General features: G+C 38.0%; 1 protein-coding gene across 1 annotated transcript; it reads right to left on the reverse strand.

Moving 5' to 3' along the window:
* Positions 1–750: 750 nt before the first annotated feature.
* On the reverse strand, positions 751–15,134 carry LOC139733842 (uncharacterized). Its single transcript, XM_071644646.1, has 5 exons — positions 15,083–15,134; positions 12,487–12,618; positions 6,555–6,724; positions 4,539–4,643; positions 751–3,428 (listed from the first exon to the last, which is right to left on the reverse strand). The coding sequence occupies exons 1-5, from the start codon at positions 15,132–15,134 to the stop codon at positions 3,147–3,149; spliced, it is 741 nt and encodes a 246-aa protein (XP_071500747.1). The 3' UTR covers positions 751–3,146.
* Positions 15,135–24,355: the final 9,221 nt, after the last annotated feature.

Below are 24,355 nucleotides of genomic sequence, written 5' to 3' on the forward strand. Positions count from 1 at the left end.
CTGTACTATGTTTAACATTTTGTGTTTTTACAAACTTATTGCAATCATGATATGCTAAAAGAATATACTGGCAGTGCAATAATTAAATGAATGTTTTTCGTGTGCTGTATTATTGATCCAAGAATGAAATGGCATTATGGGCGTAAAAAAAAATCAATATACACTGTATCTTTGCTGTTCTGTCATGCAGATTGATGTTTGCTGGGTAAGAAGAAATGACAATTCAATTACGCATGTCGTTCATAGATTGCATTCACTTTCCCATGCAATGTATTTTACCAGCGTACTTACAAGAAATCATGTTATATTAGATATCTATATCTGTATCTATATATTATATACTGTGTGTATATATATATATATATATATATATATATATATAGAGAGAGAGAGAGAGAGAGAGAGAGAGAGAGAGAGAATACATATAGCAATGTGTGCATAATTATATAGGTCATACGTTTATGCAACACTATTACAGGGTCAAAAGTTGAGCCGTTTTGAAAAAAAAAAAAATGTGGTACATGTATACATGTTTGTTGTACACATAGTTGACAATCTGCATCTTTTTTTTTTTGTTAAATGTACCAACAAACAAACAAACAAATAAATCACTGATCACGTTTATCATGTAATGTTGAAGAAAAAAACCCAACATACAGTGATACATGTAGTTTCAATTAAATAAAAGATAAGTGACAAAATTAGACACTATCAAAGTTTTATGTTCTCACAAAAAACAAGGATGCATTGCTTTTAATGAGGTGTCGCACGACTATAACATGATCATATCAAAGCATTATTCCTGAAAAAGACTTGGATACAAATATTGCTTTTAATTAAGGATTGCATGAATATAATGTGACTCATATCATAATTATAGGTATACATACATACATACATACATAAATGGGTGGTGAATCTGCCATGTATCAAAACAAAGTCCTTTTCCAGCGATACTATTATAGTCCTGAAACGAAATTAACTTTCAGATTTTGTTTTCGAAAAAGTTGACTTCTTTAAGGTCGTCTTTCCTTTGGTGATCTTTGAGCGCATTATGTAAATGCTGTCTTTGATATGAAATGTCAACATACATAGCTTAACAATTCAGTCACTATTACTGGTACACACATTTTCATCTGATCTCCATGTCACATTTTGGGCATGAATTTAGAAAGAGGCCAATAATTTTCATTTTCATTTATAATTATTTTTCTTTCTTTTTGGCACAGCATTATTCTAGAGTTGTGAGAAATTAAAAAAAAATGAAGTTTCTTAACACAAAGTTGATAAGATATTGCTATATTTGTAATATAATGATGTCTACTTAACAACATAACACTAAGGAGGCAGCAACACAACTGCCTTATTTAATAATACATATGTAAATTGCTTTGGAAGTCAAGTGATAAAAATAGCATTCCAACGGCTTTATTTTTGGTTTAGTTTGGCATGTGTATTACATGTTTCCAAACGTTCATTTTTATCAAAATTAGTGGCTATTCTCTCTCGGCCAACTTGGACAGCATTGTTCCCTTTTAATATCAAATATTGTTGATACAATGAAAGAATTACATGTACCGCTACTGTGCAAATGCTAGTGCTAATATAATTTAATCATTAAATAAGTTCATAATCATTTTCTTGACTATCAATCACACAAAGCACACACTACACATGAAAGACTCTTTGAATATAATGCACAGTTGTTTCCTGTATGACTTGTTTCATATACATGCCCTTCTGTCTCAATTACAGAATACAAAAAGATAATTTTCAGCGAGCAATTTCATCAATGCCATCTCTACTTCAGATGCAAGAAATGTCTCTTTTTCTTGCGATTTCTTTTGAAATTTTTCTAGCACACAGTTATCCCTTCTAGCTATGAAACACACTTGTCACTTACGGGTCTACCACTATTCTAAAGAATAATCCATTCCAGACTTGTAATATCATAAGAAAGAGAGATAAAAATTCATGCAGAACAGAGAAAAAAGAAAGAAATATGATAAATATCAGATGAGAAATGAGGAAGTTATGATATTCTGAAATTTCAAAATCTTGGGAAAACACTTCTTGACCAGTCGTTATCAATACTTAAACCAGCAAGTTGATGATGTCATGCCCTCACAATTTCTTACTCATTTCATATGCAGAAATGACAAAAAAAAATGTCATATTTAAGCTGTATAAGCATAAAACTTGCCTTACACCACCAAAAATAAAAAGGAACAAAATCAATGTTTACTCTCTATATATTCTGGTATAGAAATATGCTTTTACCTGTATCAGCATTTTTGGACATTCTGTTGGGATTTTTTTTTTTTCTCTCTCTCTCTCTTTCTCTTTCTGTTTGAATTAATGTTTTGGGGTGGATTTCCTCTTTAAATGAATTGCATTCATAAAAAGAACTTGTCGAAATTATTTGCATCATCCCTATATAAGAAACCAGCACAGCTTAAAGCCTATCATTCATAATCACACTGAAATCGTTGATAAATATGAGGATTGGTTATAACGATAAATCAAGCCTAACACCATACTTCTACAATTTCCTCACCATAACCACACATCAAATCAAGATAGCATCAACAATAATGATAACAGCTTGTTCCAATCATAGTTGTAGTAGTCCTTTGGCATTATTGGAACAGAATCAGTGGGTACTACAAATTGTATTTGGCGAGTGTCATATCAAAATCAAGTATCCAAACAACTCTTGTCTATGTATCACACATACCAAAATAGTAAAAATGCAGCTTGAATTACATATAATTTTCTTTATGATATAATACTTGAAATACATACACATGAGATACAGATTTCCATCAGAGTTTCATGTATGTCAGAGGTAAATTTCAAAATGAAACCCATATAACTGAGAGAAAATAGAACTAAGAAATTATAAAACACTAAAAGCTATTAAGAGTGAACATACAGGTGTATTCCATAAAAGTCATTTCTTTTTTAATTTTCTATTACTCTCACAAAAATACAATTACGTGGAAAACATAAGAAGCCTTAATTCATTGCCTCCTCTACCCCTGTTTCTTCTCTCTTTTTTCTGAAAACAAAGAAAAAGAATGAAAAACCTCAACTTGGTGACAACTCATGCTCTCTTCTGCCTAACAGTAGTACTGATGACACATCTAACGTGGATGACCACGGTTCTTGTTCTTCTTATTCTTGTGCTTCATCCCTTTGTTCTTCTTCCCCTTGTTCTTCCCCTTTCTCCCTCCACCGCCTGAGGAGGAAGAGGAAGAGGAGGAGGACGATGACGAAGATGATGAGGACGATGATGATGATGATGAACTTGAGCTTGATCGCCGCCGGTGCTTGTGCTTCTTGGCCTTCTTTGGTTTCTTCCCGGGGACCATCTCATCCGGAGCTCCTGACCCCTGAGGGTAATATCCACCAGCCTGCGGGGGGTACTGGGGACAAAGAGTGGGAATGTGGTACTGTGATGACATGCTGTGAATGAATATTGAATAATCTTCTACTTGCATATATCAACTACTTTTGTACAAGAATTTAAAGGAAAATGAAACCCCAAAATACATGTTGAGTGAATGCAGTAATATCAGTAGAATACAGCTGTGAAAGTTTGAGTAAATCAGAAAATCTATTCAAAACCTATATATTTTTGAAGTTTTGGTGTCAGATCATTGAGTTAGAAGACTGAATACAGATCATGACATCACAAATATATACACATGTAGCAGTACCGTACAAAAAATATAAAAAGAAATGTCAACATGTTTTCACTTTTTTCAGCATATCGAAAGAGCACAGAACTTTATCGGGAGAAAAAAACAAAACAGCATCACCGTTGACTGAGTCAATAACTTTGGGACCTGAAATTTCACTTTGTTGTGACAAATTGTTGTTATAACTGCCACACTGTGTTCGTTAAAATGGGAGTGCACTGTGTAACTAATAAACAAAAACAGTAATAATTGTGTGACAGTACTAGAGTCCTAATCATTATCGCCATAACTTTACATTATTTCATACATGAACGCTGCCTTTCAGAAACAACAAATTGATTCATACACAAAGTGATCATTAGTACTTGTGGCAGTCAATATCAAAATGCCAATTTAAACCAGCTACGGTTTGTGGAGAAAATTAGTGCGAGGATGTAACCTGTACAACATTTTTACAGACGTATTGCAGCATGGTTTTGGAGCGAAAACATATCATACTGACATACTTTTAAGTGATAGGGACCAAAGCAAGCTATCTTGAGGGAGGAGCAGGGGATAAGACGGGAAGTTGTACAGCCAGTGAGAGGGATAGAGTAAATTCTAAACATTCACATATCAAACCAAATGGAAAAAAGCTGTGGAACAAAGTGACACCCTAAACAAATAGTGGTTTTGCCCCACTTTGATACAGAAGCATTAAATGTAAAATGTCTGAAACATTAATACACAAGGAATAAAGCAAACCATTCCCCCCCCCCTCCCCAAAGTAAAAAAAAAAAAGGAGAGAAAACTAGGGCCTTAATGTCAAAAATTTGATGGATAACGAGATTATACCTGTGTGGGATAACCTTGAGGAGCCCCAGGGGTGGGATACGGCTGTCCTGGTGCCATCCCCTGTGGAGGAGGAGGTCCTGGGTTGTAGACCGGGGGAGGTGGGACCTTCACAGAATGCACGCATATAGAAAACAAATAAACAAACAAACAAACTAACAAACAAACATTAAAAAAACAAACATTAAAAACAATGTTGCCCTGATAAATGTACAGTGCTGTTTAAACATACATCACCAACTTTATTTTGAAAGCAAAATTTTATGACAAATGAAGGATTTTCTCCATTCCCCTGGATTTGATGTAGGGAAGGTGGACTGTAAATCTCAGAATGAAATAAAAATGGAGAAATTATGGTAACATTCCTATAATAATAACCATTCTTACAGATAATGAAGATTAAAATGAGATTGTGTGGTATATAGTACTGAATCATTCAGGCAGGAGGGACTGAAAAAAGAAGAAGATATATTTCAAGTTTCCATTAATAACATTAAACAAAAAAACCAAAAATATACAAAACATGTAAATAACAAGTTGATTTTCCTGCACAGGCAACTCCTATTATAATAAAGTCATGGACTCTTGATTGGCAGTTTCTTTCATTTTATGAAATATTTGCTTTTAAAATTAGATAGCAAAACAGATGTATACAAGGAAAAGTAGAAATTACGCGGTGCGTAATATATGTCCCCGCCGGAAGTAGCATTTTGTAACAAAATGTGCAATTTTTATAGGTAAAAAATCAAGGTCAAAGGTCAAAGAAGTCAAAGGTCAAAATTCTGTGTAGAAGTTTTGAAGCCCTCACCTAGTGCCATCACATAAAGCAAATGGAATTGAAATTGGGTTAGAAATGGCGAAGGAGTAGCATTTTGTAGCCAATGTACAATATAGGTAAAAAATCAAGGTCAAAGGTCAAAGAAGACAAAGGTCAAAATTCTGTGTGGAAGTTTTGAAGCCCTCACCTAGTGCTATCACATAAAGCAAACGGAATCGAAATCGGGTTAGAAATGGCGAAGGAGTAGCATTTTGTAGCAAAATGCAGAATATAGGTCAAAAATCAAGGTCAAAGGTCAAAGAAGTCAAAGGTCAAAATTCTGTGTAAAAGTTTTGAAGCCCTCAACTAGTGCCATCATATAAAGCAAACGGAATCGAAATCGGGTTAGAAATGGCGAAGGAGTAGCATTTTGTAGCAAAATGTACAATATAGGTCAAAAATCAAGGTCAAAGGTCAAAGAAGTCAAAGGTCAAAATTCTGTGTAGAAGTTTTGAAGCCCTCACCTAGTGCCATCACTTAAAGCAAACGGAATCGAAATCGGGTTAGAAATGGCGAAGGAGTAGCATTTTGTAGCAAATGTACAATATAGGTCAAAGGTCAAGGTCAAAGGTCACAACTGAAACTTCTGTGTAGAAGTTTTAAAGCTCCCATGTAGTGCTATGCACAGACACACACACGTACGGAGCCCGTTTCATAGTCCCCTGCTCGAACTCGTTCGGCGGGGACAATAATCATACAAAGACTTATCTGTCACATACATAATGATTTTGGGACATGAATCGTTACTCCACTGTTAAGAAAAATTCTGTTACAAGGTTCCATGTAAGGGGGGTTGAAGTCTAAGTCAAGAAGCTGTGTACATTGTGAGGTCTCTGTATGTAAAGAGTTGGGACAGGATTCCAGAGTGTCTGCTCAGTGTGAGAGAAATGTAGCACCCTCAAAGTGAATTTAAATGGTCTTCATAAAAAAGTTTCACAACTACTGCCGAGGATACAGAACTGGGCAGTATACAACTGCAATGTACCTTGCAGAAGAAAAAGAAGCAAATAATATTTGTTCAATTTCAAGACAATACATCCACTGTTATTGCAATTGCAGCATTATTGATATATTACAAACATGTACATCTACCCCATTGAGGCTGGGGTGATTTGCTATTTCCCACAGACAACTGCCCAAGCATACTTTGGATCAGTCTACAAAGGGGTAGAATACAGAATCAGTACTTATGAGATACTCACACCACCAGCTGCCGGAGGGGGTGGGTAAGCTGGGTAGGCTGCGGGTGGATAAGCCCCTGCGGCATTCGGCTGTGCTGGGGGATACTGGCCAGGGGCTGGTTGAGGAGGTGGGTATCCTCCCCCTGGATAACCATAGCCTCCATCTGGTGGGGATAGCTCATAGTGTCTGTCTATGAGTCAATCCACAAAGAGAATCAGCTGTTCTGAGGATAAACATTACAAAAATGGCACCATGCGTTACATGTCATGTAAGGCAAATTTTTCACATACATGATAAAGGGGAAACTGGATATTACAAACACAGCTATAACGAGATATCGGTCATTACGCGGAAACTTTCCCACTCCCAAATTTCCTTCCACGCAAGTCTAAGTAAAACACTACAAAAACTATTACAGCTATTATGAAATAACCGCTATAACGAGATGAAATTTGTGACTTCCAAACAAAGAAAAACTTAATGAAACCTGCTATAGCGAGGTTAAGGGAACTCCCTTCAGGTAAAGCCTTACTTTGCCCGTGCGATCATGTTTAAAGATTGTATAGCTCGATGCGACAAAAACTGTGTCTTGTCTTCAGTGCACTCCAACTAGCACTGCATTTTGTATGTGTGTGTGTGTGTGTGTGTGTGTGCACATGTAAGTATACATTAATGCAGAGAATGTGCTAGGCGTAACTGTATGACCCTATGCATACATGACATCATCATGACGTATAGCAGGTGTGACGTAGTGATTGGCTTTCTACCAAGGAATTCTCCATCTTCAAACACGCAGGCATAATGTACACAATACAGAATGTGTCACATAAAGACACAGCATTATGCAGAACATGTTTGAGCTTTCCACACACAACACACACTTGCCATAAGCACATACCGATCCACAGATGACCGTGACACGATTGCAAACTATACATTTACAAATTTGAACATCCATTAAAGATTGATAAGAAACGCACTCTTGATATTGAATTTCATTGGCGAAAAACATTTTCGTACTCATGAAGGTGAGTAATTCCTTCAAACACATTACTGTCCCAGGTTATCAGTATTAATTGAAACGTGATGTGTACAAACTATAGCTGTTAGTCCCACATGTGCAAATTAATGTCATAATGTCATGCCTTTTTTCATGCCTACTGATATGATGAGAGCACTATATTTACAAGGAAAAAGACTCGGTCCCGAAGATCTCATCATATCGAGTTTCCCCTGTATACATGTGTAATGCATCTTCAATAAGAATCAAGTTATTGTTAACAAAGATATCTACAGTACCGTAGATATGTGTAAGAGAAAGAGAAATTTAACAGAAACATCATGACAAATAGTGCATTGCAATATTTTTTTTTTCTAGAAGCTTCAATTTTGAGAGAAATAAGCGCAAAACCACAATGTGATCAACAAACATGAAACAACATCACGCGTGTGCATAGAAGAGACATCTCCTTCACACTAACAAATTTCACATGTTTCAGGTGGAAATCTAAATTTTCTTTCATTTCTAAGATTGACTCTCTAGGTCATTGCAATTTTACAGGTCTACCTACATTACATGGGCTGTGGGTCATATCTGTTCAAACTTATGGGCTGCTAACACCCATTTTCTGAATATGTGACCTTGCACAACGAAACCAACAAAAAGTTGCCAGACATGGATTTTTAGTTAAGGGCAGATCCACAAAGAGCAGACTCTAAGCTTTAAAATGTATCTCTAAATATTGGAGAGAAAGCACACACTCTGGAAAAGTGTGAAAGAGACTCTGAAGTACAAGGTCTATTCACGAACCTAATCTTTACTAAGATGTGCTACCTGTGCAATGAATGGGAAAAAAGCAAAACAGGATTGTACAAATTGTAAACCACTGTGGCAAAAACAACAAGGAAAAGTAGAAATTACGCGGTGCGTAACATATGTCCCTGCCGGAAGTAGCATTTTGTAACAAAATGTGCAATATAGGTAAAAAATCAAGGTCAAAGGTCAAAGAAGTCAAAGGTCAAAATTCTGTGTAGAAGTTTTGAAGCCCTCACCTAGTGCCATCACATAAAGCAAATGGAATCGAAATTGGGTTAAAAATGGCGAAGGAGTAGCATTTTGTAGCCAATGTATAGGTAAAAAATCAAGGTCAAAGGTCAAAGAAGACAAAGGTCAAAATTCTGTGTAGATGTTTTGAAGCCCTCACCTAGTGCTATCACATAAAGCAAACGGAATCGAAATCGGGTTAGAAATGGCGAAGGAGTAGCATTCTGTAGCAAAATGCACAATATAGGTCAAAAATCAAGGTCAAAGGTCAAAGAAGTCAAAGGTCAAAATTCTGTGTAGAAGTTTTGAAGCCCTCAACTAGTGCCATCATATAAAGCAAACGGAATCGAAATCGGGTTAAAAATGGCGAAGGAGTAGCATTTCGTAGCAAAATGTACAATATAGGTCAAAAATCAAGGTCAAAGGTCAAAGAAGTCAAAGGTCAAAATTCTGTGTAGAAGTTTTGAAGCCGTCACCTAGTGCTATCACATAAAGCAAACGGAATCGAAATCGGGTTAGAAATGGCGAAGGAGTAGCATTTTGTAGCAAAATGTACAATATAGGTCAAAAAATCAAGGTCAAAGGTCAAAGAAGTCAAAGGTCAAAATTCTGTGTAGAAGTTTTGAAGCCCTCACCTAGTGCCATCACATAAAGCAAACGGAATCGAAATCGGGTTAGAAATGGCGAAGGAGTAGCATTTTGTAGCAAAATGTACAATACAGGTCAAAAATCAAGGTCAAAGGTCAAAGAAGTCAAAGGTCAAAATTCTGTGTAGAAGTTTTGAAGCCCTCACCTAGTGCCATCACATGAAGCAAACGGAATCGAAATCGGGTTAGAAATGGCGAAGGAGTAGCATTTTGTAGCAAAATGTACAATATAGGTCAAAGGTCAAGGTCAAAGGTCACGACTGAAATTCTGTGTAGAAGTTTCAAAGCTCCCATGTAGTGCTATCATATAAAGCAAACAGAATCAAAATTGGCTCATAAATGACAGAGAAGTAGCAAATTGAAGATTTTGATCACACACGGACGCACACACGGACACACGGACGGACGGACGGACGGACGGACGGACGGACGGACACACGGACACACACACGTACGGAGCCCGTTTCATAGTCCCCTGCTCGAACTCGTTCGGCGGGGACAATAAAGAGATTATCGGACTAAAGCTGAAATTGAGCATGCTCTATCAACACATTCTGTCCATAATTAAAGGACAAGTTCACCTTCATAAACATAGGGATTGAGAAAATGTAGCAATATTAGTAGAACACATCATTGAAAGTTTGAGGAAAATCGGTCAATCCGTTCAAAAGTTATGAATATTTGAAGTTTTTGTGCAGTAACCGCTGGATGAGAAGACTACTGCAGTGCACGATGTCACATGCGTACAACAATATGTGACCGTGCACCTCAAAACGAACATAAAGTCGCACACACTGATTTTGCGTGAGGACTGAAAAAAAGTGAAATGGGTCAATCTAGCCGAACTTGCCTTTTTCATATTTTCTGAAAGAGCGGGTCTTCTTTTACGTTATGCTAAAATTTGGCATCATAAAACGGGCAGGAAAGTGTGTTTTTTTAGCAGTGTATCTCGAACATTTTTGGTAGAATAGTGTGATTAGGTGAGTCTTTAGAATCCCTTTTTCATTTCTGAAAAACCTTGTCCACACTCTTCACTTACAACTCTGATAACTTTTGAAAGGATAGTGCTACTGCTTTGAAAGTTGGCATTAATTATGGACAGAATGTGTTGATAAGGCATGCTTAATTTCAGTTTAATCTGATAATCCCTTCATTGTTGTTACTCTCGTGGTCTACTTCCTGTTTTTTTGTCCCATTCATCGCACAGCCAGCACGGTTTGGTATTAAGATTAAGCGCTTGAATAGACATTGTACTTCAGAGCCTCTTTTCTCAGTTCACACTTTTCCTGAGTTTGTGCTTTCTTTCCAATATTTATATAGGTTAGGGGAATCCATTTGATTTGAGTTATACATCGTTTTAAAGCTTAAAGTCTGCTCTTTCAGAATATGGTCTTAACTAAAAATTCATGTCTGGCGACTTTTTGTTTGTTTTGAGGTGCAGGGTCACATATAAGGAAAATAAAAAGAGAATTTCACAAAATTTCATCTTTTGAAAAAAGTACACATTCCCTTGACTCGTTACCGACATACAGTGTGTATGTCATGGGTAATATTATTCCCCCTACCTTTAGAAAGAGGCAAGTCAAATGCTCTTTTATTATGTGAAAAAAATGAAAATATGTTGAATTTTCTTTACATTTTCTTTATACTGTTGTACTCATATGACATCACAAGCTGTAGTAGTCTCCTCGTCCAGCAGTTCCAACACAAAAAATTTAAAAATTCATAACTTTTGCATCGATTGTCCAATTTTCCTCAAACTTTCACTGATGTGTTCTACTAATATTGCTGCATTTTCTCAATCTTTATGTTTATGAAGGTGAACTTGTCCTGTAATGTCAACTTTCAAAGCAGTAGCATTATTCTTTCAAAGTTATTAGAGTTGAAAGTGAAGAGTATGCAAAGGATTTTCAAGAAATGAAAAAGGAGCCTCTGAGACCAACTGATCACACTACGTCCCTATCCAAAAAAAAAAAAAACCAACAACAAAATTGTAGAATAACTGCAGAAAACCTACTTTCCCATTCATTTTGTGATCCCAAACTCAAGAATGATGTAGAAGTACATTGTAGAGCTCTTTCAGAAAGTATGGAAAACTAAATATTGACTTGCTTGACCCATTTCACCTTGAATCCACATGTAATATCAAGGAGCGCAATTTTTTTTTTTTTTTGTGATGCATGGTGACATATTTATACCCTCCCGTTCCTACACTTGAAATAACTTGGATTTTCTTGGTATCAGCGTGTAGATAAAATAGTAATCATCATTAAATCTAACGACCTCTTAGTGGGGAGGTGCATGGGTGGCGTCCACTCGAAAGTAACAGCTGAGTGCACTTGTTCTTCCACTGCCTGTGTACTGACACAGAGATCAGTGATTAAGCTGTACAAAATTCATTAGCACCAGGGATTCTCTAGTATATATCTGGCTCAGGCCAGTCTTCCCATCCGATGATATCCACATGCTACCAGTTATCTGGAAGGGGGGGGGGGGGGGGTTAATGCTGAACTGAAATGTGATGTACATGTAGCATTTCACACTACTGGTTGTACACAGCAGTACCAGTGTAACATGATGCCTATTGATGGTTTTACCCTCTACTGATACTAGTGATAGTCAACAGTGAGTGTCCATAATGTGAGCAGATAGCAGGATCATACACTGCCTTAACCGCACCAGCGACCCAATGTTATGTTACATGTGGTACAGCACCCCGCACCGCACTGGGATTGCACTCACTGCCTGGCAGCCGCTATGGATGGTTGACTAATTATCATGGTTATGTGGTGTAGGCCTACATTTGTATATGCACCATAGTCAGGACAGAGGCTAGCTACCACATTTAAATTTACTGGGGTCTCAGCCATAATGATAGGATTAGAATGCAGAAGTGATTTTGCATATATGCCTACACACAGTAACCTGTCGATACTGGTGGGGCCAGGCCACACGCGCCATGCCATGGGCCTCGGGGCGCCTATCTATCTAGATAATCTACGTAAAGTTACGTACAATGTGCAGAAACGGGATAAACACTGACTTACTGACGTAGATCCCTACGCGTGGGACCATTGTATTGGTCAACTACACGCAACACATCAAATATGTAATGGATGTCACCACAGCACACAGCAGCAGCACTAGCAAGGTACAAACTTAGACTGTACAATAAAGTTGATTTCCTCAAAGACAAAAGATGGGGCATTGCTATGAAAACATAATCATTGATATGACATACGGTATCTCACCTCTACTTGCTTTCCTTCACCAACTTTCTGGATGTACACTGATTTATGGAGATGACGTTCGCTACCGTCGAATAAGGTGGGTCATATCGATCGTCGGGGTGCTGCGTACCAGCAGCTGCAGACTGGAGATCCTCCGTGGCACCTTCAGTAAGGTCAGTAGGATGGGATGGGGGTTACGTAACTGTACAGTGTCACCAGTGGGTCAGTAATGTTGTACCAAGGAGGTACTAGGTCTAGCACCTCCTTGGTTGTACGTTGTACGTTGCTCGAACACAATTATGTACACTGTACTGAGTGTACTCTCTTTTACATTAGCAACCGTATAGCCCGACGATCGAGCTAGAGTGCTGTTGACCCAGTGACCGAGCGGCTCCGTCGATTTCAAGAGTGTTGAGAGTCTGTTGAGACGTTTTGAGGGAGGGCGCGTTTGCGATCAGCCGAGTCATCAACGTCATCGTCGCATTCGGCAGGCCTTATAAAATTCACCCAACAGTGTTTGTATAGTATTAGTTGAGACCTGGGACCGTTTCATGAAACCTTTTGTCGGTGATTTACACTGGCAACCGTTAAAAGCTACTGAAATCCTTGCGTCTGATTGGCTGATAGCAAATTTGTCGGTGAAAACCTCCGACGAACTCGTTGATGAAACGCCCCCCCGGGGGGGGGGGGGGGGTGTTTCATCAACGTTTGTCAGCGCTGACAACTGTCAGCGCTGACAATTTTCAGCAAAATCCTCGGTTTTGATTGGATGAGATGCTCTGGTCACTGACTGTTCCTATGGTGATTGTCAGCGATGACAACTTTTTGCGCTGACAAACCGGCGTTGATGAAACACCCCCCCCCCCTCCCTGATTTGAGGTTTCTAACATTATGGTGAGATATCAGATACCTCTTATGAAATAGGCCTACGAAGTATGAAAGAGCATGTAATATTCCAAGATGGATTCGCACGTTTATTATCTTGATGATAGGTCTATGGTTTTTGAAGTGGCTGAGATATCTAAAACAACGCAATCCTTATAAAAGGTCAGAAGTGGAGTACTTTTTTTTTATTAGGATAGCTTTGTCATAAACTCTTTAGGCCCTACTTTGTTTTCGGATACAATTCCAAAACCGATTTTCATCTAATGCAATTTAAATTCCTCGTAAAATGGTGTGTATGCTCTGTATCATTTCTATAAGTGGTTTCTTGGTGATCTCGCGAATAGTTATACAAGCCCAATCCTCATCTCCACCAATAGGGGCCTATTTGGGGGGGGGGGGGGGGGGGGGGGGGTGGGGTCGGGGAAGCTCGCCCCCTTTTTTTGTGCACCATACAAAGAAATACATAAGGTGTCATCACTTTGCCCCCCCCCTTTTTTTTTTTTGTAAACCCGGAAGTACGTAAGTGCACTAAATAGAATTTTGTCAGATGTTGCAGTGGATGTTGAAATGTGAGAGCGGAAAGGTTCTATTTTTCCGCTCGAGACTTTTTTTTTTTCTTGTCAGCTGAAGAAACCCGAAAATGGAATGGGAGAGATGGGCTGAGGACCTTTTCTTCGTTCTTTTTTTGTTTGTTTCCTTGTTTTCCCGGAAGTGCCCCCCCCCCCCCACTTTTGAAAACGCTCCGCAGGCCCTGAAGGGATAGACCTATACTCTATGGCTAAACCGGTACTGAACCAAAATGTAGGGCACAACTATTTCTTTGGTTTTTTTTTTCTTCTTCTTCTTCTTCTCTCTCTCTCTCTCTCTCTCTCTCTCTCTCTCTCTCGATCTATCTACTTTATCAGTATATCTTTTTTTATCTTCACATTTCGCCTAATGGCTAGTTTCCACTTTAAAATAAAGACAAAAGAAATGGAATGTATACATCTGTTAGCTTTTTATCGCATCTTTGTAGGGCCTATCTAATCACTTTCCGATGACTTGCCTTGAAAAAGGAAGAAAAGTTAAACCAAGGATTAACTTATTTGGTGGCCCTGCGAGTGCAGTGGGAACGTCGATCAGCAGTATGATATACAACTATGTTACAACAACAACAAAAATGCATCACCTACATAATATTCACGCATGTAAATTATCTTTTCTAGAGACGTGTTAAAAAGTACAGATTTTTTTTTTTTCGATCTCGAGAGTGATTGGGCGTACATCGGTCATCAAAATGGTAAAGAATGTTCTTCTGCTCAAACTCTCCACGGGAATCTTTATAGACTATAAGATATTGTTTTTAGTCAGAAATTCCCAATATTCAGTCCATCCGTCCTTATACATTCTTAAAACGAAGTAAAAGTCTCTTTTAAATTATAAAGGTGAGAACATTAGACGTAGGCCTAATTGCTATCCAGATTAGATACATCTTCTCAAAGAGAAATCCGTCTCGCAACCTAAAAGTTTCCCAAATTAGCTCATGCGTCCTGTTTTCCATGAATCTTTCTTTGACGTTTCATCTAGTGTTCTTGTTGCGAATTCGTGAAGTGTCCAGGAGAAACTAATTCTATTTACTGGTTTGACAAATTCTACATAAGTCTGAGAAAGCGGGCCCTGTTACCTGTTCCAAGTTACTATTAGAAGCGAATTTCTTTACATCACATCCGCGCTTGATTTTACCTTCGGGAGCTTTCACTGACACTGCAGCAGGCTTCCCAAGACTGGCGTTGACTCATCGTAGATGGGGTGCATGCAGTATTGTAGTCCGAGAGATTGGGAAAATATACACAGTGTTGAAGACAACTGAGGGTCGCCATTCATGCAGTTCCATGCGGCCCACGCTAAATGGCCCCTCGATCCTTGTCCATCTTCGAAATTTGTTGCTGACTTTGGGCAGTATCTTGCTCCATTTATGTTGCTGTCTCAGAATAATGTGGCACACAGTGGGGTTTACACCATGGCACATAAGGAGTTTAACGTCCCTTAGTCATGTTACGGAGAGATTCATTGATCGGTGAGATTTAGAGAAGAGGATAAGGTAAATTATAGTAAACGTTGTCTCTCCTCGTGAAGTCAGTGGTCAGCTGCCTGTTTTTCAGCATAAGTACCTCAGAATAGTATGTATATGGGCGAAGTCATTCTTCCCAACCAATTGAGCTTGATAACTGCCAAAGCCCTTAATACATTAATAGTATCCTACAGACCATTACAATAATGATGCTGTTAACAACAGGGCGTAAAGGATAACCAAGGAGGTTCTAGAGATGGAGTAACAACAGTGTTATTCCTTTAGATCCCATGTTTGATGGCGCCACTATAAAGAAATATTTGAAGTATGTGCCAAACAGGATCTGCCGCACAGATACGAAGACAACTGTCTCGTGTCTCATTGCATAATCACCAGCCACTTTCAAAGGAAGATATTGATACATTGTATGTCTTTGTGATGGTACAGTACTCTCCGCATAATCGGATGGGCTCGGGCAGAGCGTTTCATACCCGATTAAGCGGAGTACCCGATTAACAGAAGAACGCGTCTCATTCACAATGACACACACAATGTGTATTACATGCACTGTACACTGCATCCAAACACCTACACTGTATGCTTAACACGCGTGCTTGCACGGCACATTATACATACCTTACATGCTCAGTCACGAGCAAGAATTTAATCAATTCAATCAATTCAATTCAATTGAATTGAGCAAGAATTTATACTCTTTTTATGGACAAAAATGTCTTCTGAAAACTTTGTCGTTTTACTATAGACCCCTCGCTAACATGCAGGCATTTTCCAAAATGAACACGTAACTTTGGGTGGACTAGTCACGTAAAACGTCGGGTTACTTTTCGAGAAGTGACTGAGGAAAAGCAAAATTATGGAGCTGGTGCATGAACTGATTTTCGTTGCAAACTTCTCGTATGGTGAATGTTGTTGCGGAGCAAGGGAGGAGCGCAAGATAGTGTGTTCAACTCCTGTCTGTTTATGTAGTTGTGAGTGCCAGCTACATTTGTAATGTTCGTTTACGTGCGGCAAGTCGGTACTGGTACATGACGGGATTGTGTTTTCATGTTTAATCACTCCCCAAAATGATAAGTTTTCTTTGCAAATGAAGCAGAGAACACGATTAGCCGTGGAAAATTTGACATTCGTGATTTATTTAAGTATTTTATCTGCGATAAATGTGGGTAGAAATTAGATTAGAAGAAAATTATTTACCCATTTATGCGGAGAGGCAACCCGATTATCAGGTAATTTTAATGTGCATTGGAATTGACTTTGACATTACTACCCAATTAAACGGAGTACCCATTTAAGCGATACCCGATTACGCGGAGAGTACTGTAATTACTTTTCGCTATCCCTTCTTATAAAATGTAGGTGGTACAGACACGAGCATGCGCGAATAGAAATCGAGCAAAAAATGCTGAAATAAAGATGAAAATTACTCGACTGGACATACCCGCGCACTAATCTGATATATCTATCAATAAAGATTTATAATTGAAGATTATTCAATATTAGTTTCTTTTGTGGAAATTAAGCAGAAAAGTGATAAGACCAGCTTTCCAGGATGGTAAAGTTTTAAACATTTTCACATGATACAGCTCTGATTTACTCCTTTGCGCAAATTTCTGGACGGAATTGACTTTTGTTTTACATGCTTTATCATTAAGTGAAATTTCATTTCATTTAATGAAATAAATAAGCAAAATATGGCCAACATTATGATAACGTTCAAAATGAATCTTCAGATTGCTCAGCAAGACGGCGGCGTCGAACATCGATCATCAAAGGCACAAGTGCACCTGTGGAATTCTTTTGTACATCAATAGAAATCTGACAACTGTTTGAATAATTACAGCCAGTTGGAACTCTATGTACAAAACCTCCTTGGGATAACCAAGGAAGTACTTATAGGCTCACCTACTACCTCATATAGGGATAACCTTCCTTATGAGTATTTGGTGCGCAGTACAATCGAAGCATGTTTTCCTTTGGTCGTGGTATAGATGTTCTCACCTTTGTTGTGATATCCCCCTCTTTTTTCATAGATTTTAAAGATGGAGACAAGTTTCTTTTCGTCATCAGCTGATGCGTCTGTGGCAAAGTGTTCCTCATTATTAGCATCACAGTAACATTTCTTTTTGTAGTCCACTGTGTTGAGAAGAAATACTGTCTTTCCTATGGCAGCTGGCACGGTCACGATACAAGTTTTTATTGGAAAGGTTCCTCAAACCTTTCATTTCTTGTGTTGTAATGTCACACCTGCATGGGAGGATTGGTATTCTTGAGAATTCCAACACTAATGATGAAAGATGGCTCTGTTGGAATTCAGACACTTGGCTTCAGGTGGTGCGATGCATGAACAAAATTAATTATTCCAGCGAAGCGTTTTCGGGAGCCAACTTCAGAATGCAAACCCTTCGCCAATTTCATAAACTAAATGGCCCGAATTCACGAAGATGGTACAAATGAAACCATGGTTTAAACCATGGACAAAAACCTTGAAGCGCCAAGTGTCGCATGGAATACAGTATTTCCTTACGAAATCAGTCATTTTGTCAATGAAATGATTATTTTGTAACGAAATGACAACATTTTTTAAGTAAATGAATATTTCGGGCACGAAATAATAATTTCGTTAACGAAACGGTCATTTTGTCGACGAAATGACCAACAGGTACTGTCATGTGCGGATCATCTACGGGGACCTCCGGGTAGTCAAAATTGTTCTTTGCAAGTCGCACGCAATTTGAAGGCTGATGACATTTTATTTGTGACACGGCCTTAAGAATGAAGGACTTGGGTCATTCTTACATTCATATAATAGCGCCCTCTCTCATCCTTCTCTCATCTCTATAGCAGAATATCATGGATATGAATTAAAGAACGACCCGAGTCCATATAAATCAAAGAACGACCCAAGTCCACCTCACAAAATGGCCTCTCCACAATTAATGTAAATGTTAATTGTCATAATGTTCTAATTTGTACATACAATGTTGCCTTCCTATCACAGTTAAATAGAATATTATTGAACAAATAAAAAAGATATGAAGTTTTTTTTTTAGTTTACTCGAAATGGTCTTCCATGGACTTGGGTCGTTCTAATATTCATATACTCAATTACGTCGCGTAGTAATTCCAATTATGACGCGACGCAAATAATTACGTTGTGTTGCAAATAATTACAACACGACGTAATTCCAAATTACTGCTCAACGACTACCGCAGCGAATTAACGTAGCGACGTTAAATCAACCAATGAAATCGTTCGTTATTTGCTCAGTGATGCATCACGGTGCACGTGCCAAAGGGCTAGACACTCATTTCCTACAGCATGTTTGTCAGTAATTGGTTAGCGGGTATACCTTGAATACATATTCTCTGATACAATGTAGGCCCTATAATTTAGGTAATAAACATTTCATAGGATTGTACTGTCAACGAAATGACATATGGCTCGCTGTATATCAAGGAGGTGGAAAGGAACTTCCACCTCCCTGCTGTACAGCCAGCTCCGGTTTTCACCACCAGCACGCAGTGAGCGGATTGCATGCGCTTCATTCCTCCTGTTTTTTTCACACGCTATTACGAACGATCCCATTGGTTGAATTAACGTCGCTACGTTAATTCGCTGCGTTAGTCGTTGAGCAGTAATTCGGAATTACGTCGTGTTGTAATTATTTACAACACAACGTAATTATTTGCATCGCGTCGTTATTGGAATTACTACGCGACGTAATTATTTACGTTGTTTAGCATTGGGAATTGCAACACGACACTAATTCATATGTCATGACGTTAAGTCGTTGAGCAGTAATTCGGAATTACGTCGCGTAGCAATTCGAATTACGACGCGACGTAATTGTTTACGTCGCGTGCACTCGGTATGACAGATGTGCAGGTGCCCTGAGTTATGCGTAATTCATGAGGTAATCTCTCACTGGGTTTCGAGAAAAAAAAAGGCGATGTGATGGACAGATCTAAACAAGACGTCTTGCCGGTTTAACTATCCAGTCTTGTTCCAGAACCATCATTATTTTAAAACAACTAAGTTATTACACATCATAAACTTTTCAATAATTTACCGTTGAAATCTGTTTGTACACTGCCCCATAGTACATTATGAGAATTAAAATTACCGACTATCAATACTTTCGATAAAATCTCACCTTCGAAAGTAACATATTCAGAGTATCATCATACAATTCTTGCAAGGATTATAACAATTCACTACCGAGAAAACACAATCTTCAAAATATATATCAATCAGTTGTACTTATATTTCTTCGTTATGAATTCGAACTTCCTCAAACCGAACTGAGTCACGAACGTGTATCGTTACCCCTCCACCAGGTTTTCCATTTGTTTTTTCTGTTTCCTGACAGTGTGGTGTGTTAGGGAATATTCAACTCGGTATTATCGGCAAACAAAGATTCTTGCATACATATCAAATGAATTACTCCTTCATATTCATAATTCATATGTCTAATGAATTCTCATCCATGAGCATTCATCCTTTAGGCGTTCAACTGGAGAATGACCAGCGCAGTCAAGGTACACACTCACTGACAGAAACACCTGCATAATGAAATCGTCCGATTAAGGCATTAAAATCCTTTGTATAGGCCTAAAAATAGGATCCACCTCCGAGCAACGTGATATGGTTACATGAAACATTATTTTTATGATTACATGATACATGTAATTATTTTAGATATTTGGAATTAACAAAGCAAACAGATGACTCTGTTCATGTTAATATTTGCTAGACATTAAACAGTTTAAAAAAGAAAAACATAATGTATCTAAATCCAATCAGACACTCGTGTAGGCCTAAAGACATAACTATCTAGGAAAAGAAAACGGTTTTTCATTAGAAGGTAAATGTCCATTTTCCTTTCAATTTTTTTTCAATATTCTATTTGATTTTGTTCCAAAAAGCTAGAAAGTTATGTTCACTGGGCAGCTGATAGCTGATAGCAATAGCAGAGTAACAGCGGATAGAATGAAAACGAGAAGGAAAGATAAGTAGAAAGTAGTGGTTTTACAATATACATTTTCAAATAAATCATAATCATGCGCATGCCCAAATGACACTATACCTACTTCGTGTATATGCGTGTTATTTTATCTCGTAACGCCATGTAAAAAAGAAGAAGATAATAATAAATCTTTGCTGTAAATTATGTGACATTAAACGTCCGGTATCATCCTGCATACATCGTTTTCCCTGTACATGATGTACTACTACTCATATTTCGTAAAGCAGAAAAAAATGCGTTGCTTTCTCAGTGATTGACAGATATCCCCAATCTGGTACAAGGGTAGATTTTCTACGGAATATGTCTTGTTCTTTAAGTACACATGAAAAAAAAAAAACACAGAAATTCATTCTCGGAACCTATGAGAAGTGAGTTGACAGGCGAACTACTATATAAAAGAGATGAAAATATGATAAACATTTTGACATAAATCAAAATTGCAAGCGTGCACCAATACTACCTGCTTCATGCGTATCATTGACATCACAACACCATGCAGAAATCGCTGCCGTAAATTATTGTGTCATAGCCGTACTTATCTTTCTTTTTACATCCTCTTTCCGTTCTCATATTACGTGAAACAGAACAAATTGCATGGTTTTCTTAACATGATTGACAGGTGTCCCCAATAAAGTGTATCTGTGTAAAGAGTGGATTTGCTATTGAACATCTTTTTTGTTTGTTTGTTTGCTTGCTTCTTTGTTGTTGTTGTTTTTGCGCGCATGCGTGTTTTTCTTTTTTTTTTTTGGGGGGGGGAATTATTGTTTTTGTTAAGCGTGAAGAAAAAACCCCACAGAAATTAAGATCTCAAAATCTTTGAAAATTCTTGAAAAGAGAGCTGGCAGGAGATGATCAGGCCCGTAACTAGGGGGTGTGGTTGTTCATGTAGGCAGGGGTTCGTTCGACAACACGCACACCCACTTTGGTGAGCAGGTCACGGGTCCGTTGTAGATGTGTCACATATTATCCAAATCCATGGAAATAACCCTGATAGAGATTAAATCTCCAATGACAAGACATTAGCTCCAGCGATAACTCTTCCGGTCTTCAATATGTGCCTCATAAGGACTTTACAGGATTAGCGTTTGGGTTGTATTAGTTTTAGGTTGTGTGGATTGGGATTACGGTTAGGGTTATGTCTGTGGGTAGTTTTGTGTTTGGCTTTAATAGCTTGCAGATGTTTCATGGGAGCAATGTCTCTGGGGCGAATGACCCCCTGACCCCCCCCCCCCCCCCCCCCCCACACACACACACTCACACATAAACACACTCACTCCCTCTCAGTGTAGGATTGAGAGTCTTCAGTATAAGAGTGAATGGCTGAGATAGATTTATGGTAAAAGAATGCTAAAGTATTGGTGGCGATGAGGATTGGGGTTTAACTTTTTTGCGAGATATCAAGAAATCCCTTAGAACATGTCATTCTAAGAGGAATCCAAAGTTTATATGATGAAAATCGGTTTTGGAATGGCTCAGACATCTGAAAACAAAGTAAAGCAAAGTCATTGTTATAAAAGGTGGGTCCAACCTTTTAGTGTAGGATCACTCTATTTGGATATCTCAGCCATTTCAAAACCGATTTGCTCTTTCACATTTTATAAGTAGTTTCTCGTCATCTCTCCAAAAAAAAATGCTAGAAATCTGAAGTTAGATCTCAACTTAAACTGTATTCAACCCCTTTGAGAACCAGTATCATGAACCAAACTCGACCATGACCGTTTATAGGCATGTTTGAGTTGTTCAAGAACATCATGCAACAGTCACAGATTTTTATGTCACAGATGTATGTGTCATGAAAATTGTTGAATTTGAGGAAAATAGCCATATGCTTGATGATAATGCTGGAAAAGAAAAGAATGAATTGTAGATTGATGCGATATCGAGAATAAATAAATCCAAATCCGAATCAGTTCAACTCGACATCTATTTTTGCTCCCCCTGGACCACAATTGAAATTGAAATTGAAAATTGAAATTTCTGCGTACACAGCCATAAACTCGAATGAGGTCTCTTGCCCTCCTCAATTTACAGGGGTGGATCCAGGAATTCGGTAAAGGGGACTCGAGGCGCCTTTAAAGGGGATGGCTAGTAACTGATCAGTGGGAATCAGTGGGATTGCTGAGGGATGATTGTTCCAATCCTTGTGGGATTCATTTAAGAGTACATTATATATCTATTCTTGTGTGAAAACTATTTGCTTCAGAATGGTCTCATAATCATGTAATGTGCAGTTTAATGTTTCCAGGTAAGCGTCCCTGGTCAGTGACGGGGCATTAATCTGCACATTACTTGAATATGAGACTGTTCTGAAGCAAATGATTTTCACACAACAGTAGATATATAATGTACTCTTAAATGAATCCCACAAGGATTGGAACAATCATCCCTCAGCATTCCCACTGATTCCCACTGATCGGTTACTCGCCATCCCCTTTAACAAATTAAGGCCAGGGGCGGCGCACGCGCTCCCCCATTTTTTCTTCTTTATTTCTTTGCTTTAAGAAAAAATCAAGAGGGGACGCGCGCCCGGTGCGCCCCCGGTGCGCCCCCTCCTGGATCCACTGCAGTGCTATACTCATCACCAGGATGTCGCCATCCTGAAAGAAGTGGGTGACACCTTCAGCAACACAAATCAAACGGATTATGCTGAACTTGCTGAAGATACTTTTCTGATCATCTCCATGCCTATATACTAAACTATAAATCAACGTAAATAGGATAGAACAGTTGAGTATATAAACACGGAGAAGATCAGAAACTTTTCTTCATGGTAATACATAAGTGAAACCAAATTATCAAAGGTAAAAAAAAAAAAAAATATCGATTTTGAAGTTGAAAATATACCCCTCCCAGAATATACTCCGCTGTAAGGTGTGGAAAGAGTGTATATTATTGAAAGGTTTCCTATTTCATAAGTTGACCCCCACCCCCATTCAAGTTCCCGTTACGTGCGGGTAGGACTAGGAGAGAGCGGAAATAAGATGATTATAATAGTAATGGTACTAATAATGATGATGATGATAATAATAATAATAATAATAATAATAATAATAATAATAACAGTAATAATAATAATAATAATAATAACAATAATAATAATAATAATAATAGCAATAATAATAATATTCATAATAATAATCATAGTTAGGGTCTTCTTTATCCAGGGTAGTGGTGTTACCACTGCTTTACCAGAGGGCCCTGCAATTATTATTACCCTAGCGTTACCAGATACCCATTTATACACCTGGGTCAAGATGGACATGGTGGGAAAAAACAACTTGTCCAAGAACGTAAGCACTGAGCGGCACGGAGTAGACTAGATACTTGTCTTTATGGTTGATACATTATAATCCATCAAACCAAACTATTAAAGGTAAAGGGAAAAAGTTATAAAATAAATTATTTGATTTTAACTTAGAAAATATACTCCCAGAAAATACACCACTACAAAATAGGAGATACGGTGTGGAAGGAGTATATAATAATTATTATTGAGAGGTCCACTTTTTCAAATTTTGACCCCCACCCTAATATAAATCTTAGTTACGGGCTGCCTGGGGAACTAGGAGTGAGATAAAATAAGATAAACATTTTCAGAAAAAGAAAATAACAAGCATACGCAAATGATATACCTACCTTATTCGTGTCATTGACATAATAACTAATTGCAGGAATCACTGCTGTAAATTATGTGACATTAAACGTCCGAACTTTCTAGTACATAAACAAGCACGTAGAAATTTGATCTCAAGAGTTGGCAGAAAAGCATCTAATAAGATAGATGGTATATGTCACTCTTGTTTTCAATGTTATGAGTGCTGATTGTGACCATACTCCTAGTATTCCATATGCATATAAATATATATACAAATCTATATATAAGGATGTGTGTACATATATATATATATTTTTTTTTT

Source organism: Diadema antillarum, unplaced genomic scaffold, assembly GCF_040938485.1.
Source record: "Diadema antillarum isolate AM-2024a unplaced genomic scaffold, OU_Dant_1.0 seq00000498_RagTag, whole genome shotgun sequence".
In the NCBI taxonomy this organism is placed as follows: Eukaryota; Metazoa; Echinodermata; class Echinoidea; order Diadematoida; family Diadematidae; genus Diadema; species Diadema antillarum.